This window comes from Chrysochloris asiatica, unplaced genomic scaffold (assembly GCF_000296735.1).
Source record: "Chrysochloris asiatica unplaced genomic scaffold, ChrAsi1.0 scaffold00017, whole genome shotgun sequence".
NCBI classification, from domain to species: domain Eukaryota; kingdom Metazoa; phylum Chordata; class Mammalia; order Afrosoricida; family Chrysochloridae; genus Chrysochloris; species Chrysochloris asiatica.
Window position 1 is genome coordinate 17,710,751 of NW_006408535.1, and position 18,173 is coordinate 17,728,923.

Consider the following 18,173-nt stretch of genomic DNA (forward strand, 5'->3'; position numbering starts at 1 on the left):
GCTCCCCACCACACACACACATATTAGAAAGAGACTGAGACGAAAAAAAAAATCCTGTAAACACCATGCTGAATGCAATGTCAGTACCTAGAAAGTTTCTTTTGGAGAATCAAGTGTAAATGAAAGGACTCTGGGAAACTCCATGGAATGGTACAATGTCTTCATGTACCAAGACACGGTCAGTCTCCACTTCCTCCATTGCACTTGCCCTCCCGCCCCTAACATACATGCTTCTGTCTAAGGCAGTTCTGGTGACCGAGAAGCAAAAGTTGGTAGGAAATTTCTATTATACTTTAATTCCATTTTCCATTAATTTTTTTGAAGCTTCCACATATTTTAAGACTTCCTTAGGAAAGACAACATTCAGAAAAAAATGTTACTGAAAATATTATATGTGATTAAGTCAATTACAGAGAGCTGCCACATGTTCTTCCTACTCTCCCTTCCTGTTTCTTTATTTAACTTGAAAAAAGAAGCAGAGACCAAAAACGGTTCATTTGGTACTCAATAAAATTTGAAGTCCGAAAAACATAAGGTAAAATGTTAGAAAATAAAACTTGTTTCTTAATTTAGATAAAATTTTTCTTCATATTTTAAAATACAGTTTTGTTTTCTGTTTTATAATGTGTGGTCTTCAGATTCTTTTGGGCTACAGATGTTGAGAGATATACCATGGTACTTGCATTTCCTGTGCATTCGGTGTTATCTGGTGGACTCTTCCATTATTTAGCTTTCTGACATCTTATCAAGAATTTGTAGAGGGGCAAGAATTCTTGCTCGGTTAGTTTCTACAATGCAGCCATTTAACACCATCTCATCCAAAATGATGTGTACTTTATCCAAGTTAAACATTATCTAAAATCATATTAAGGAAATTAGTTTTAGAGTTTTAGCATTCAGTTATGACATACCCTAGAATTTTTCTAGTATGTTATTCTAAAAACGAACCAAATTCTGGTATTAAATTTAAGATTGATACCCACATTAGAAATTATTACCTTCACTCGGCTTGCACACACCTAGTTTCACATCGGTGATGTTTACTGGATGAGTAGGCATAGAAATGGAACAGCTACATGTTTTTAGCCAGAGAAAAAGCCAATCCACTAAAGCTAGAGAACAAAGCACGTGACATTTGGCAATAATAAGACTTGGCCTCAGAGAATAATAATAGTAATACTAGCAGCAACAGTCATTGAATATGCATTATTGCCCCCAGGCTTCTCAGGAAAGGCCTGAGACTGCCAAGTTAGATACATTTCCTCAGCTTCCAAATCTCCACTCAAATAAATTCCTTTACAGCCTTGATCTTCTGCTACTTTCTCTGTCAGCCAGACTGAAGACAAAATAACCAGGAAGAAAGATGAAAAAAGAAACCAAGGTATGCTGACTCAAAATTCCCAAGTAGAAAAATATTCTGAATTTCTGTACAGCACCTCTTATACATGAAGAGTTTTATGGAGTCACTGTGTTATTGGAACGTTAACATAGGGGCTGTCTGGGATAACAAAGTACTGTTTAGAATACTAAATTAAAGTCACATTTTCCTCCCAGAATTCCTTTGGGTACCTATTTTGTGTTTTGTGAAAGGAGAAGGGAATCAGGAATGAAATAATGACAATGGTTGCATATTTATGAAGTCCTGGTGTGGCGCTGTAGGTTAATGCGTCAGACTGCAGAGCTGTTTGAACTGCAAGGTCGGCGGTTCAAGCTCACAAGCTGTACCTTGGAAACCCCATACAGGGTCGCTATGGGTTGGAATCAACTCAACGGCACTTAACAACAACACTAAAAAGGTAGTGTGGTAGCTTCATATAATAAGCACGGCTGCAACCACAAGGTCCACAGTTTAAGCCCACCAGACATACCACGGGACAAAGATGAGCCTTTCTGCTTCCATGAAGATTAGTACAGGGTTGCTATGAATCGGAACTAACAACACTTTAATACCTAAAGCTTCCATCTCTGTCTAAAGAACATGGCCATGGTCTATTAAAAAAAAAAAAAGGATTCTTTCAAATGAACTTCATTTAACCAGTGAAATGATTACGAGTACTAGGGAGTTCATAATTAGTGACTCTTTAAAAAAAAGTGATTACCCCTGATTTCCAGTAATTTCTGATGCTCAAAGTTCATACTGTATTTGCTTAATGAAGTTTATCTACAGAGATTAGGACAACCCCTTGAATGACTTCTAACTTTCTTTTAGGCTGTTAATTTCTCATTAAACTCTGTGTGAATAGATCTCTAGCAAAATAAACTGTTTTCAGGGGCTCATGGGAACTGTCCTTAAATGACCCAGAAAAAAAAAAACCACCTACAAAACTGTACTATGCCTATTAATACCATCCAATTAAAGGAGCTGCAGGTTAATGTGCTGGATTTACAAGGTCGGTTTGAACTGCAAGGTCGGCAGTTCAAGCTTACCAATCACGCCTCAGAAACACTGCAGGGTTGCTATGAGTCAAAATTGAGTATATGGCACTTAACAACAGTGGCATGGAAGTTAAGTGCATGCATGGCCACTAACTAAAAGGTCAGAGGTTCAAACCCACCAGCCACTCTGAAGGAGAAAGATAGGGGGCGGGGGGGAGTCAGGATCCAAGAAGATTACAGCCTTGGAAACTGTGGCATTTATACTCTTGTCTTACAGGATTTTTAGAAGTTGAAATTGACTTAGTGGCAGTAGGTTTTGGGTCTTCTGATTATACTGACAATTGCTTTGTCCCAGACAAACCAGGGCTGGAAATGTTAAGACCTTGACCTAATCCTGCTCACCAGACCCAGAAGCCAAGACAAAGTAAGAATGACAGCAAGGTACACAGAAAGACAGCTGGGGAACGTACAGAACTTCCTATCGTATTTATGAAGGGGAATGAAAGCCTTAGTTCCCTTGAAATTTTCAATATACCCATGATAGTTTTCTTTGAGGTACGAAACCGAAATCAAACTCTTTGCCACAGAGTCAATTGTAACTCCTAGCTACCTGGGTTTTCCATTCAGCCTCATCTTTGTACCTGGGAATGGCTGGTGTGTTTGAATTGCTCACCTTGCCGTCAGCAGCCCAACACCTACCCCACAGCAGCAAATCTAATTTCAATCTATGTGACTTGATCCAAGGATCAAACTGCTATGAGGACTGCTCCATCTTTTTGGCATACAAGATAATATGTAATTTATATCTCCCCTGAAGCAACTGGCCTGTTGTTTTGAAATTCAGGTCAGACTTTATTGCTGACTAACATCAGCCACTGTCATCCCATATTACAAGACAAGATCCTTCAGCAGGACAGGCTCTCACAACATCCTGGAAACTACGTTCAATGAGGTCATTCTGAACTGTGGGCATATAAATTGCCTGCCTATCTGAATATCTGGTTCAGATCTTTTAACAATCATGCAACTTTTTGGCACTATATAGGAAAACTACAAACCAAATCCAGCGCAACAGGCAAAGACCTAAAGCTGATTTCCCGCTGGAAGTGTTTGAGTCTCTTAAAGTAAAAATCTAACTGTTCATTGACATTTGGATTATGAGGAAGTTGCATATGTTGTAAAGCTAAGAGCATGGCATTTGGGTCATGTACCAGGTAGGCAGGGGCCCCAAATGCCCAATAGGTCAAGCCCCATGGCAATAAACATAGGTAAATACACTTCAACGCTGAAATGAGAATCATAAGAAGCGAGGATGCCCAGACTGGATCTATTAACGTGGTGAGATGACTGAAAACGCAGTTTCAAGAAGGTCCTATCCTCATGCTGCACTGAACTTAATGCCCTAAAAATCTCTTTAAGGCAATATGTTACCCTTCACTGGCCCCTTCAGGTTGGAACTAATATGAACTAGAAATAACCCCACAAAATAGCTGCACTGGCTCCCAACCTGAATATTAAGCCTTTCAGAATTTCTATGTAATGTGGGTTGGAGCTGAAAAACCACCCAAACCCACAAGCATGGAGATGAGTATAACTCAGTACCCTATAGGACAGAGAAGAAATGTCCCATAGGGTTTCTAAGGTGGTAAGTTGATAGCCTACCATATCTTGCACCAGTGATGGCTTTGAACCACTGACAGTTTAGTTCACTACTGAATTCTTTAACCTGTGCCACCGGTGGTTCTTAAAACATAATTTGTTACATGCCATTAAGTCCATTACAACTCACAGTGACCCTAAATAGGGATTCTAAGGAGTGGCTGATGGATTTAAACCACCAACCTTGCAGTCAAACAGTGTAGTACTTACCCTACAGTGCCACACCAGGGCTTCTACAACATAACTGATAAATGAGTGCCATGTAGTAGGTTCCGACTCACAGCAAGCCTGGATAGTGTTTCTGAGATGCTGCTAGTGAGTTTGAACTGCCTATCTCGTAGTTCAAACTGACTTTGTGGTCAAGTGCCTTTTGATCTATTTTAAGATTATAACTAAACAGAGTTCTGTGGTACACTAAGTAAGGTAGGGAAAAACTTGATGTCTTACTTCTTAATTCTTAAAACTTGCTGTCTTAATTCCCATGAAATTAGATAAACTGCCAAGAGCCACTGAAAAGGTTGAATACTACTATATAGAGGACCATCATCATAAAGATTCTACACAGTCCTGAATATATTGTCCTTATAATACAGCCTCTGTCTACTTCTGGGTTTCATGTTCTCTCACTAATTAGGCCACTGAAAAGGAGTGTGGTATCTTTTTTAAAAGGTAAGTTTGCTTAAAGACACATTCACATTCCAAAAGCAGCAGAGACCTAGGTGTCATTTTGCTTCCACTTTGTATGTTGTTAGGTGCTGTCAAGTTGATACCGACTCATAGCAATCGTATGCACAGAATGAAACACTGCCCAGTCCTGCACCATCCTCACCATCATTGTGAAGCTAGAGTCCACTGCTGCTGCCACTATGCCAGTCCATCTGATTGGGGGTCTTCCTCTTTCTTGCTGAACCTCCACTTCACTTAGGATGATATCCTCCAGGGACTGGACGTCCAAAGTTTATATAAGCTTATGTAAAATTACACGATGCTAGTTCAAATAAGCTTGCTATTTGTTTTCCTGTCTCTCCTCATAATTTGTTATCACTGACTAAACAGAACCCCGAAGAACAGAACAAGAGGAGTTGGTGTAAGATGGAGGGAGTTTGGATTGGAGGAGTTGCAGACTCAGAACACATTAACCAAACTGAAAGGAAAAGGAAAATGGCCGGTGCTAGTGGAAGTCAGTCTGGGAAGATAGGACTGTTTGGAGCAATCATCTCTCTCGTACATGAATGGATGTTGGAATGGAATGGAACATCTCTTGGAGGATGTTCATAATTCTGAGACTTGTAACAACACTGGCTAGAACCCTTCCCAAAAATGGGTGGCCACACATTCCCTCAAGCTCACAGGTAAGCTCTCACCTTCACAGCCCAGCTTTCACTTTGTTTCCAAAGGCGAAAAAAAATTTTTTTTACGATGTTAAGAAATCTCTTAAGGTGAATTCCACTTTTGGAGAACGGTCCTGTTAGCAAGACATGTACTCCCTTCATGATTTTTCATCATTCCCCTATCCCAGGGGTGGGGAACGGACAGCCCATGGGCTGTATGTTGTTGTTAAGTAATGTGGAGTCAATTCTGACCCACAGCAATACTGTATAGGGTTTCTGAGGAGCGGATGGTGTGCTTGAACCACCGACTTCGCAGTTCAAATTGATTTTGCAATCCAGCACATTAACCCACAGTGCCACACCAGGCCCTTGAAATCATTTGGTCAAGGCCTGCCAAGGCAACCATAGTTGAAGCCATCACTTTAGGAGTGAGTTTTTGTTTGATCAAATAAAGCAGGCTAATTTAAGTTGATAATTTTGTATGACCTGTGAGTGGTATTAGAGACCAAATTGCCACAATCTATAGGGTTACTATAAGTCAAAACTGACTTGATGGAACTTAATCCAGATGATTATGATTTTAAAAAAATTATATCCAATTTAACCTTCGAACCAGAATCAAGGGCCCCAGATACCCACAGGTATTTGCTCCAAAGTAGCTTTATGGATTGGGACATCGAGGTTTTAACTGGATGACTGTGCAAGTTACTTTCAGCCCCAAAGTACCTTAATCCTATGACTAAATAATAGCCTTCAGGAAGAGGGGAGGTGGCTCTGATACTACCGAGACATTCCTCAAATAGTCCTATGTTCCATCATACTGAAAAATATATCGTTTTGTATAATCTTTTGTAATGACTTCATTAGTTATTATTGTAACTTTTCTGAGAGGACATCCAGAAAATTTTAGTTCATTTAGACACTGCTGTTTGCAAGTTGGATGAATTTCCTGGAGAATATCTTTGTTCTTGTCAGTAATTCTGTAGCTCCTAATTTGAACAAGTGTTTTTTCAATTGGTCATTAAGTCAGGTTGAAATGTTCTACTTAATGGAGCCCTGGTGGCAGATAGGGTTAAGCATTGGGCTGCTAACCTCAAGGTTGGCAGTTTAAACCTACCAGCCACTCTAAGGGAGACAGACAAGTGTGTCTGCTCACATAAACACAGTTTCAGAAATCCTGAGTAATTTTACTCTGTCTTAGAGGACTGGAATTGACTCGATAGCAGAGGGTTTACAGCAGCTTTATTCTGGTTCTGGGCCCTTTAAAGGTATGTGACATCTGGGTAAGGTTAGTGAAGGAATGATGGTAGAGAGCCCACAATGGGCCCTGTATCATGAATGGTTGCCAATCTGGGTGCTGCTGACTACTTCTGACTGAATGCTATCATTCTTCCAGGGAGCACGGTGATGATACAAACTGCGTCACACAGAGGGCACACAGCATTGAGGCCCTTCCCACTCACCCCACTACTACCCTTACCTGCAAAACATAGGCCATATCACCCACAATAAGTGTTAGGGTTTTAGAATTAATTGCTCTCAAGTTTACAAAAATGAAAACATGAATATTTTAAATCTAACAAAATCCAGTGTGATTTGGCTCACCCTGTATGTATGGGGGATGGAGCACAGACTATAAATAAGGACCCAGCCCTATCCTCCATTTTTTGTAGAGCACCTAACCACTATCCCTATCATTCCTTACCCCTAGTCTGGGGGACAGAGGTAGAGGCCTACATGGGTCCCATTATCTGGCTCTGGGCTATCTGGGCAGGAAACTCTGGAGCCCAAAAGGGTGACTGAGAAGTGAATAGGGGGCTCTTCTGCTCCAGGTGGGCTTCCTTGCCCTATGGGGAGAGTCAGAGTGGGGCCCTGGATAGCACAGGGCTCAGGAAAGGGGCCATTGTTGCCCAGAACTAAAGGCAATACTGCTACTTTCTGTGCTAGCCAAAATGATCCTAGTCTTTTGAGCCTCTTTAAAGGCACTGACCATTAAACAGATGATTAAGGTTTTCTGTATCTCTACACAGATATTAGGAGCAGAGTGGCTCCATAGGATAAGCAATGGACTGTAAGCCACAGGGTTGGTGGTTCAAGCTCACCAGTTACTCTGCAGGAGAAAGATGAGGCTTTCTGCTCCCAGTAAGATTTACTGCCTCAGAAACCCTATATAGTGTCACTGTGAGTTGGAAACAACTCCATGGCACTGAACAACAAATACAACAACACATATACTAGATGTGTGTTGAGGAGAAACAGTTGAACACAATACCATTCTCTGTTTAGCAGAAGGAAGTGGAGACATCGCTTCTGAATTAGGAATTGCCTGGAGAATTAGCAAACTTCCTGGCGGCTCCACAGATGAGCACATTTTGGGAAGCTTATCAATTGAAGTCCAAAAAAAAAGGTATGGAACTTGAAGCTTAACAAGTTGACCACACCACAGGCACACCATAGGGCTGACTTCTCTGTAGTGCCAGGTCTGCAGGAGCACTACGGCGACTGTTACTCCAGTCCAGTGGGGGGGTGGGGTGGGGTGTGTGTGTGTGTGTAATGTGAAGACTGTGCAGGAGCTTATTCACAGCAGCTTGTGAACAGTGTAGGTCATTGGCCTGCTTCACCTCTTGGCCCCACCTGCCTCTTGCCCACTGCCCCAGAAACTTCCCACTTAGTGGAAGAATTTTCAGTAAGCCTAAATTTCAGTCATGATTTCTGGTGTTTAGGTCATTTCCTTTTCAAATCCCATCTCTCTTGCTTTGTGATGTCACTCTGACTAGAAGTAGAACAAACCCACATCAGGTAGAAATGCAAATGGTACCCTTCGTTACTCAAAGTCTAGCCCTGCAGACCCTGGAAAACAGCTCCATCCTTAATAGCCTTCAAGGCAGAAAAGTTTCTGGAGAAAAACACTATTAAGTAAAGGTTTCTTGGAAGTGTTCATGAGGTTTTTACTTCCATCCGCCCTGTTGCTGCACCAAAACCAAGCCTCAAATCTTACCTTATGTGACAAGTAAACTGACCAAACACAAAGATTATGTGGTCTGGATGTTGGCACTCTTAATTTGTTCACTAGGTTGCAATTTTCTTGATGGCAGTTGCTAGTTTTCAACTTTTTCAAGATTTAAGGAAGCAGACCTGAATAATGGTGTCTCCTCAGGTTCCTGAGTACGTGCTACAAGAATGGTGATGCGGAACATCCAAGACCCTATGCAGAGGGAGCAGGAAATTCTAACAGATTCTTTGTGTTATTATTATAGAACTAGCTTCCAGAGGGCCTCCCTGGACTTCAGATTCATTATTTAAAATAATAATACATGAAATGTAACAGTCATAGGCTTTTAATTTAATTTTTTCAGATAGCTTTATATGGTATCCTCTTATAATGTAGATTGAAGAAAGCTGATCCACGTGCTGCCCTGCCACCTGCACCATTTTAAAGACCATTTTGTTGTTGTGCTAAGTGCTGTAGAGTTGATTCCGACCCATAGCGACCTTGTATAGGGTTGCCGAGGAGCTGCTGATGAGCTTGAACTGCCGACCTTGCAGTGCAAATGGCTTTGCAGTCTGGCGCATTAACCTACAGTGCCACACCAAGTCTCCAAGACCACTTTAGGTGCAATCAAAATGATGTACAAAGACATGCTTTAAGGTGTTAAAAGATTTTGCTCTTTCTCCAAATGATGCAAAATTCCTACTCTATTGGATACACACTGCAATTGAGTTGATCCCAGCTCACAATGACCCTATATAAGGTTTACAAGGTTGGATATCTTGCTGTTAGCAGCCCAATGACTAGCTCACAAGGACAGTAACTATATAACCTAGTCAGACAAGAAGGAAAGATGAAAAAGAAGCCAGGTGAAATGAGGGCAAAATATATTAATTGTGTGTCTTGGTGTAGAAATTAAATTCAAACAGGATCTCTACTTCTAACAAATTTCTAGTCACTACATAAGGCACATTAACACAGATAGTCCAACCATAAAACATACCCTGTTATACATGATTCATTTTCATTCGCTGACTCTCTAGACTGGCAAGACTTTCTCTTCTTGATTTTAGGTGTAAAGTAACTCATCTCAGTTACTTAGAATCATGTCATCATCAAATATTAAGGCTCAATGGAATCTTAAAGTTCTAGTTTAAATCTCTCATTTTGACTTGAAGAATTTTATGCTTTGTCCAATACACACAGCTAGTTAGTGGCAAGATCTACAGTAAAACAGTGTTCCTTAACTGCTGGCATTATTATAATGACTTTTTAAATCAAAAGGCTTAACTTTGTATTCTCTGTAGAAGTAGGAAGAGATTTATTTTGAACTACTTTAAAGAACTTAGATAAAATGGAATGTTAACATGGTGAATAAAAATACATCCTAACATAGAACCTGGTCCTTTTGAAGGCCAAGGGGATCATAGATTTAGGTCACCACCACTAGAGGGCACTCAGTTCCCCAACTAATTTAAAAAAGGTTTCCAAATAAAACCTGCAAATGAATTTCATTGACACTGATGTTTCTTATCAGTATTTATAGGTAAAAATTAAGTGGCTGCCAATAGACTAGCATTGGATATAGGTGTGTAATTTACATTCTTTGAGTGGCACAATCGGTTAAACACTCAGTTTATGACCTGAAAGATTGTTGGTTCAAAACTACCCAGCGGTGGCTCAGAAAAGCTGTCTTGTTATAGTTGATGAAAACACATGGAGCACAGTTCTACTCTGCACACTTTGGGTTGCCATGAGTTGGTATTACCTAAGTGGTAACTAGTTCAGTGCTGTCGAGTCATGTTCCGACTCAGAACAACCCTGTGTAAGTTTTCCAAGGAGCAGCTGGTGGGTCTGAACTGCCTACAGTGCAGTGCTGATCCTACAGTACCATGCCAGGTTCAAGCCTTATGTGTTCCTAAAGGGCTCTTTTATTATTGCTTTCAAGCAGTATACAGAGTTTGACGTAAAAATTAACTTTAAAAACATTAACTTGCCTTCAGAGCTCAAAAAGATTGGTGGGTTCCTGCCAATATCCACCAGCCTGTAGCACTGTAAGCAGATAAATGCTTGTTGTCAGGCTCCTTGGATACTCTGATTTAATAGGGAGAAGGAGAAGAAAAGCAGAGCTTTATCTGGTAGAAAAAGAACTCTTCAACTCTCCAGTTTATCATCCCTGCAGCCCTCATTCTGATCATAAGGGGATTTCTCAAGATTTATGCTTGCACCATAAAAATTCAGTCTCTATAAATGAAACACACTTTCTGGCTGTGTTATTTAAATTCTGAAAAGAGCCTAAAAGAAGAACCTTTTCTATATGATTAAAAGAAGTTAATATGTAAGTTATTACCTATCACCCTAGTCCTGTCTGGGGAAGGAAAACAAAAATCTTAATAAGAATTGCTTTTTTTTTTTTTTTTTTTTAAAAAAGGTGTGTGTGTGTGTGTGTGTGTGTGTGTGTGTGTGTGTATACATATACACACAGCACCTGTACCTGGCTGTCTTGTTTACAGTTGCTAATTATTGACATTCTGGATCCTGCTAAATCGTTTTCTTGCCACGTGGCACTTACCTAATCAGGACTAGAGTGTGCTTTGCACAGTGTCATGAAAAACTTGGCGCACCATATTAAAAAGGATACATCTAATTCACTCTGAAAAAGAGGAAAAGAGTGCAGAAAGTTAGAACAAGACACTGGAACACAGTATTTAGCATATTTAAGGACTGCTCAGGCCTCTAAACTGGGAAGCAGGTAGTAGAGGCTGCTTTGTAGTTAGAAGATTGTGAGCTGGAAGACCCTGATTCTGAGGCACGATGGGGTTATATAACACTGTAGTTTAGAGGAGGAATTTGATAAGCTACATAATTTATCTTTAGAAACTAGAGGGAATCAGCTAAATTAACCTTAACTAATTCTACTCTGTCCCATGTGGTTGCTGATTCAGAATTGATTCCGTGGCAAACAACACTAAAAACTTCAAAAGTGTGCATAGCCTTTGGATCCATTCATTTTGTTGTTGTTGTTAAGTGCCATTGAGTCGATTCCAACCCATAGCCACCCTGTACAGGGCTTCCAAGGCTGTAAATCTTGACGGGAGCAGAAAGCCTCATCTTTCTCCCGTGGAGCAGCTGGTAGTTTTGAACTGCTGACCTTAAGGTTCGCAGCCCGATTCGTAACCACTATGCTACCAGAGCTCCATTCATTTTACTTATAAAAATTTATCCTAAGGAAATAATTAGACAACAGCACAATGATATGTGGCACATTAATATGTTCTGGATGTTTCTGTTGTTGCTACATGTCGTTAAGACTGTTTCAACTCATAATGACTCTGCATAGGGTTTCTGAGGAACAGCTGGTGGGTTTGAACTGCTGACCTTGTGGTTTGCAGTCCAGTGCTGATTCTACAGTGCCACCACGAGTCCATGTTCAGGATAGTGTTGTTTAAAATAGGAAATGATGGATAACAACCTAAGTGTCTGTCAAGAGGGACTACTTAAATAAAGCATATCCATAAACGATGATGTAAATATATAAAAGGGGGCTTCAAAAAGTTCATAGAAAAATTCCATTATCTTTGAATTTCTTCTTTCCATGAACTTTTTGAAGCTGCCACGTTATTAAAATACCATAATATGGCATATAAATATTATGCAATATATATGTATATATACAGAGTGATTTATACAGATATGCAGAGATAGAGACATATTTTATAAAGTCTAAAAGGTAATATGCCTTAAAGAAAAAAAAAAAAAACCAAAGCAATATGCCTAATAGTGATAAGCTTTCAGGAGATTTTCTTCCTTATCTTTTTGATTATAAATCAACTATCCTCAAGTTGATTTGACTCATAGTGACATCATGTAGGGGTTCTGAGATTAAATCTATACAGGAGCAGAAAGCCTCATCTTTCTCCCACAGAGCATTTGGTGGATTTGAACCACCAACCTTGCAGTTAGCAGCCTAATCATAGGACCGACAGTGATCCTTAATACACATGTATTTTACTTTTTTTTTCAATAAACATGTATATATGTGTAATGAAAATTCCAGAGAGGGAAAAAAAAAGAATACAGAATAAATTCATATTGCAGGAAGACTCATTAACAACCTGTTATATGCAGGTGACACAACCTAACTTGCTGAAAACAAAGAGGTCACCAAATACTTACTGATGAAGATTACAGCCTTCTGTATGGATTGCACTTCAATGTAAAGAAAATAAAAATCCTCACAAGTGGACCACTAAATAATATCATGATAAATGGAGAAAAGACTGAAGTTGTCAAAGACTTCATTTTGCTTGAATCAACAATCAACAGTCATGGAAGTAGCAGTAAGAAATCAGACAATATATTGCATTAAGCAATCTGTTGTAAAAGACCTCTTTAACGTGTTCAAGAGCAAAGATATCACTTTGAGGACTAATGTGTGCCTGACCCAAGCCATGGTATTTTCAGTCAACTCATATGCATGTGAACGTTGGACAATACATAAGGAAGACTGTGGAAAAATTGAAGCATTTGGAAATAATGGTGTTGAAGAAGAATATTGAAAGTACTATGGACTGCCAGAAGAACAAACAAATCTGTCTTAGAAGAAATACAGCCAGAATGTTCCTTAGAAGTGAGACTGACCAAGCTTTGTCTCTCATACTTTGGACATGCTGCAGTTAAGTACCACTCCATGGAGAATCTCGGACATCATGCTTGGTAAAGTGGAGGATCAAGAAAATAGAGGGAAAAAAAAAGAAACTAGAGGAAGACCCTCAATGAGATGGGTTGAAAAAGTAGCAACAGCAATGGACTGAAACATAACAACAATTGTGAGGATGGCACAGGACTGGACAGTGTTCTGGTGTGCATAGGGTGGCTATGAGTCAAAACCGACTCAACAGCCACGAACCACAACAAATCATAAAGAAGTTTGTAAAAGCTCCAAAAACCCTGATACCATTTCCTTACTAGCACCATCCCTCCTAGCCCTCACTGTCTTCTCTGACGCTAACTGGGTTAGTATTTTGTTTTCAAAAAATGATGCTGAGCTTCTTCTCTCAGCCCAGACAGCATGAAACTAAACTCCAAATTTAAGATTCAGAAACTCTCTAAGCTGAAAAATAACCTCAGAAAAAATGGTTACAATTCACAAACCTAAAAATAATTCTTAGATGACAAGTTATTCTCTGGGAGTGGGACAGATCCTACGTTCATTCCCATAGTACTCCTTTGCACAAGCAGGGCTTCCAACTAAAACGTCTGATGCCATGATGAGTCAACCATTGCTTTTTTACCACCCTACTGTAAATCCAGGACCCCTGGTGGTAGAGTCATTAGTTGCAACTCTGAGGGAGAAAAGACATGGTGATCTGCTATCATAAAGATTTCAGCCTAGGAAACCCTATGGAGCAGGTCTACTGTGTCCTGTGACAGACATGAGAAGGAATTTACACACGGGCACGCAACATCAACTGTACTCCTTTCTCTCTCCTTCTTTCTGCCACTTCCATCCTAAACTGGGTCATCCCTTACTTCTGCATAATCACCTGGTTTAAATGAAAATTTAAGCTTTACTTCTGTGGTTTATGTGGTCACTGACTCTCTCTCTGGAATTACAGCCATGATTCAGCAAACTGCTATTTATTCTGTTACTGAATACAATAATAATAATTTTTAAAAAAACAAACACACACACAAAACTTAGCAATGATAGTGCTGGTACCTGCTTTTTATTCTTCCAATTTTAAAACATTGTTATTTTGGGAAACTATATTCCGAGGCTGTGATTCTTTCAGAAAGCAGAAAGTCTCACTAGTGACTACCATATTGGACAGCAGATACAGAACATTTCTATTGCTACAGAAAATTCTGTTAAGACAGTGATGGGCTGTCTCAGGGCATTCAATATAAAGATGAAATTTAAAGTAAGTTTCAATACTCCCAATCCCTCAAGGCAATCTCTGGAATGGTTCACCCTTTTTGCCTTCTTCCAGCTTTGGAGGTAACCAGTCCTTCAATAACTATATGCACTGCTATGCTTCAGGTCACTAAGCAGCTTCCTAGCTCCAATCCCTGACTTAGGAAATACCTGACAGGAAACCTCATGTACTAAGGCAGTTCTCAAACTTACACAAGCAGCAGAATCACCTAGATGATTTATTAAAATACAGATTGATAGACCTCTAAACAAAGTTTCAGATTCAGCAGTCTGGGGGTTGGACCTAGAATTTGCATTTCCAACGAGTTTCCAGGTCTGGGAGCCACACTGTGAAACTGCTGCACTAAGACAATGAAGACAGGCACAAGATGAAAGAGTCTGGCAAACTTCATTTATGCCATCAGAAGTAGGGCTGAAGATATAAAATGATTTCTTAATAAGAATTTTTCATTTAGCAGACTTTATTGCATTTAGTATTACTAGCTATGGAGCTGAATCCACTCACTGTTTCAGGAAGAAGAAGCTTAGAAACGGTTCCTTCCTAATTCTTCTATTTAAAACCAAAATAAATAAAGAAAACAATTTGGGGAAGTCAATTTGTGCCACTGTTACTTGTCAGGAATGTACAACCAAAGCTTAGAAGAACTATGGTGCTAAAGAAAAATACCTTCACTTGGATTTCAAAGTTACTAAGTAATCAAGACTTGATGGCACTTCACAACAACAACAAAAAATAATCAAGAAAGTATAGTACTGAGAAGAACAAACAAGATGGTGGATCGGGTAGAAGTGCAGTGAAGAGCTCTGTCAGCAACAACACAAAATACCAGAACAAGCAGGCTCAGGGGATGGTGCCAGAATTCTGAACCACATATAAAGGAATATTTAGAAGGTTGGAAGGCTTACAACTATGGAAATTTGTAACAGAAGCAAGGAATTCAGTGCTTTCTAATTAGAGATGCTCAGCTGCTCCCAGAGCCACCATCTTGGATCAGAGTAGGCATGGACACCTGACAGAACAGCAGAGATAAAGATTTGGACAGGACATTCTTTTTTTATTTTTTATTTTTCTATCTGTTCATTGTATTCTCGCTGTTTGTGCACCTCCATTCTGGTGACTGGGGAGGAGGGGCTGAGAGAGTAGACACCCCACCCCCATGCCACCCCCAGAGGATTCTACTATGCATGCGCACAGATCTCCTCAAAATTAAAAGTGACAGTGCAAAATGGCCACACCTGGCCCTGAAGTGTCTATCACTAGGAAAAAGGCCTGAACTAGGGTTGTGGAGAGGGACAGGCAGACTAACAAGAAAATATCCCGAAAATAAAACCCTGAGTTACATCACAATGACCAACAGTGGCATTGAAATTTCTCAATAAGAAAAGTGAAAAGGAAAGCCCATTTCCTGATCACATCTACCTGGAGGAAATCAGAAAGCATAAGAAATACCAAAATACACACCCATCTAACTATTAAGGCCACAGATAACTCCTGAATATACCCAAAACACAGAAACAGATGACCATATCTGCACATGTCCAGAAACGAGATAAAGTACTGAGGCAAATGAGCAGGAAGTAGACCTACACTCTATACTGGAAGGAGGGCAGGCTTTGGAAATGCTTGAGAAGGAATTCAGAAAAATGATTATAAAATGTATCAAAACACTATGCAATGGAGTTGAGAAAAAAATAAGTCAGGACAGCACTACAGGAACAATCAAATAAAATAGATACAGTATTGGAAACAATTAAAAACCTACAGAAAGAGGTCCAAAATGATTAATAATAGAATATCAGAAATAGACAATACACTGAAAGGGCAAAGGAGTAGAACAAAAGCCAGAACTAGTGAGCTAGAAGATAAATCTCTCAACACTACTAAGATAAAAGAGCAAACACAAAAAAAAGGATAAAAAAAATCTGAAGAAGTCCTAAGATTCATGTTGGACAACATGAAGAGGAATAAAGTAAGAATTATTGGCATTCCAGAACAGGAAGGATCACACAAGTTCACAGAGGAGATAACTGAAGAGATTCTGGAAGAAAATTTTCCTAACATCCTGAAAAGTGAAAAGATAAGCATTCAAGAAGCTCAATGAACCCCAGGAAGGATAGACCCTAAAAGACAATCACCAAGACATATAATAATCAAGCTCTCCAAAATCAAAGATAAGGACAGAATCCTGAAAGCAGCTAGGGTAAAGAGAAGTGTAATATACAAAGGCAAGCAAATCAGATTAAGCTCGGCTCTCTCAACAGAAACCATGTAGGCAAGAAGGCAATGGGGAGACATATATAAAGCCCTGAAAGAAAAAAAACTTCCACCCAAGAATCCTCTACCCAGCAAAGCTGTCAATCAAATACAATGGTGTAATCAAACCATTCCAGGATAAACAGAAGCAAAGAGATTTTGCCAAAGCCAAACCTACTATGAAAACATCCTAAAAGAAGTTCTGTGGAATGAAAACCAACAAGACAGACAACAACTAGATAATGACATATGTGGCAGCATCACCTTGAACTCAATCGACAAATGGAAGAGTCAAGAACAGTATAAAATTATAAGAACAGAGGATCTGGGAGGTCAGTCTATGATCAAAGCAATTACAATGTGAAAGAAGGTAAACACAAAGGAACAGAGCTCCAGGTGGTGGGAATGTCAGCTAGATTGTAGGATAAAATAGACTGTCTTACATGGAGGGAAGAGTTAAAGATATATAAGGTAACCACAACAGTTCGGGTGTTGGGGAGGGCAATACAAGAAGGGGGAGGAGACAGAAGAACAAGATAGATAGGGGAACACTGGGACAGATTTGCATGGGCTAAGTGGGACAGAGGTGAATAGTGATGCATGCTCAAACTTGGAACAACAGGGCTCTGTGATACAGGGATCTAAGCATAGTTTGAAGAGGGGAAATAATACTAAAATGCTTGACTGTCTTATGAATATTGGTTTCCTTTGCTTACTATTGTAAAACAAGACACTTAAAAAGGATAAAAGGAATAAAAGGAATATTGGAAAAAAGGAATGTTGGAAAACATGATTACAGAAAACTTGTAAGCCCATCTTCAGCCTATAATGGATTGGAATACCTAAAAGGGGCTCTAAATCTTGCCCAGTGAAACAGGCCTCTTGCAAAGCATTTGCAGAGTATAGGACCTTAGGTGGAATCCTGAGTCCCAACCAGAAGCTTATGAGGTGGGACATTCCTACTAACAAGGGCAAGCAGACCAGCCTGGAACAGCTACAGTGACAGACATCTTCAAAGAAAGATTATCAGGAAAAACCCAAAACAAAAATGTCAGCATGACTGGCTACAAGAATAAGCAAGCTTTCACCAGGAAGCCATCAAGGCCATCAATCAAGTTCTTTCAGGACAAACTCCCTTCTAAGACGGAAACTCAGAGGAACATGAACAGGCATGTAAGCTTGCTGGCAACCACAATGGTCTACTGGTGAGTGGAAGAGGGGGAAAGGCAGTAAAGAAGAAATGGACTGAATTCAACCATAATCCATTGACTGCCGTTGACCTGGAGATGAAAGAGAGAAGAAGGAGGGCTGGTTGGTCCAACGTGTGGTGAGACATGAGGACACTTGAGCCCATAGACAAGGACATAGCCACAGAGGGCTAGAGATGAGCATGAAGCCCAGCTGATATGAAGTGAGGGGAGATGCACAAGAATACCCAAACTTGCAGACAGTACCCATTTGACCTAGTCTGCATGACTTGATAATCAGAACTCGAATAGAGAAAGATTACAAAAAAGGAAAAGCATTTTTTGATAAAACAAGGGTAAATTGCTACAATTTGATGAACCTGACTATACTCATGGAGGTAGTAACTCTAAATACCATCAGAGAGGGAAGGAGTCTTCA

General features: G+C 39.9%; 1 protein-coding gene across 1 annotated transcript in view; it reads right to left on the minus strand.

The window, feature by feature from the left end:
* Positions 1–726: 726 nt before the first annotated feature.
* Positions 727–18,173, minus strand: part of AP4S1 (adaptor-related protein complex 4, sigma 1 subunit) — a 26,564-nt gene continuing 9,117 nt past the window's right edge. Inside the window, exons 4-5 of the mRNA XM_006835366.1 lie at positions 10,997–11,008; positions 727–855 (exon numbers count right to left, since the gene is read on the minus strand). Of these exons, the coding sequence (XP_006835429.1) occupies positions 727–855; positions 10,997–11,008 (141 nt within the window). The remainder of the gene's footprint in view (positions 856–10,996; positions 11,009–18,173) is intronic.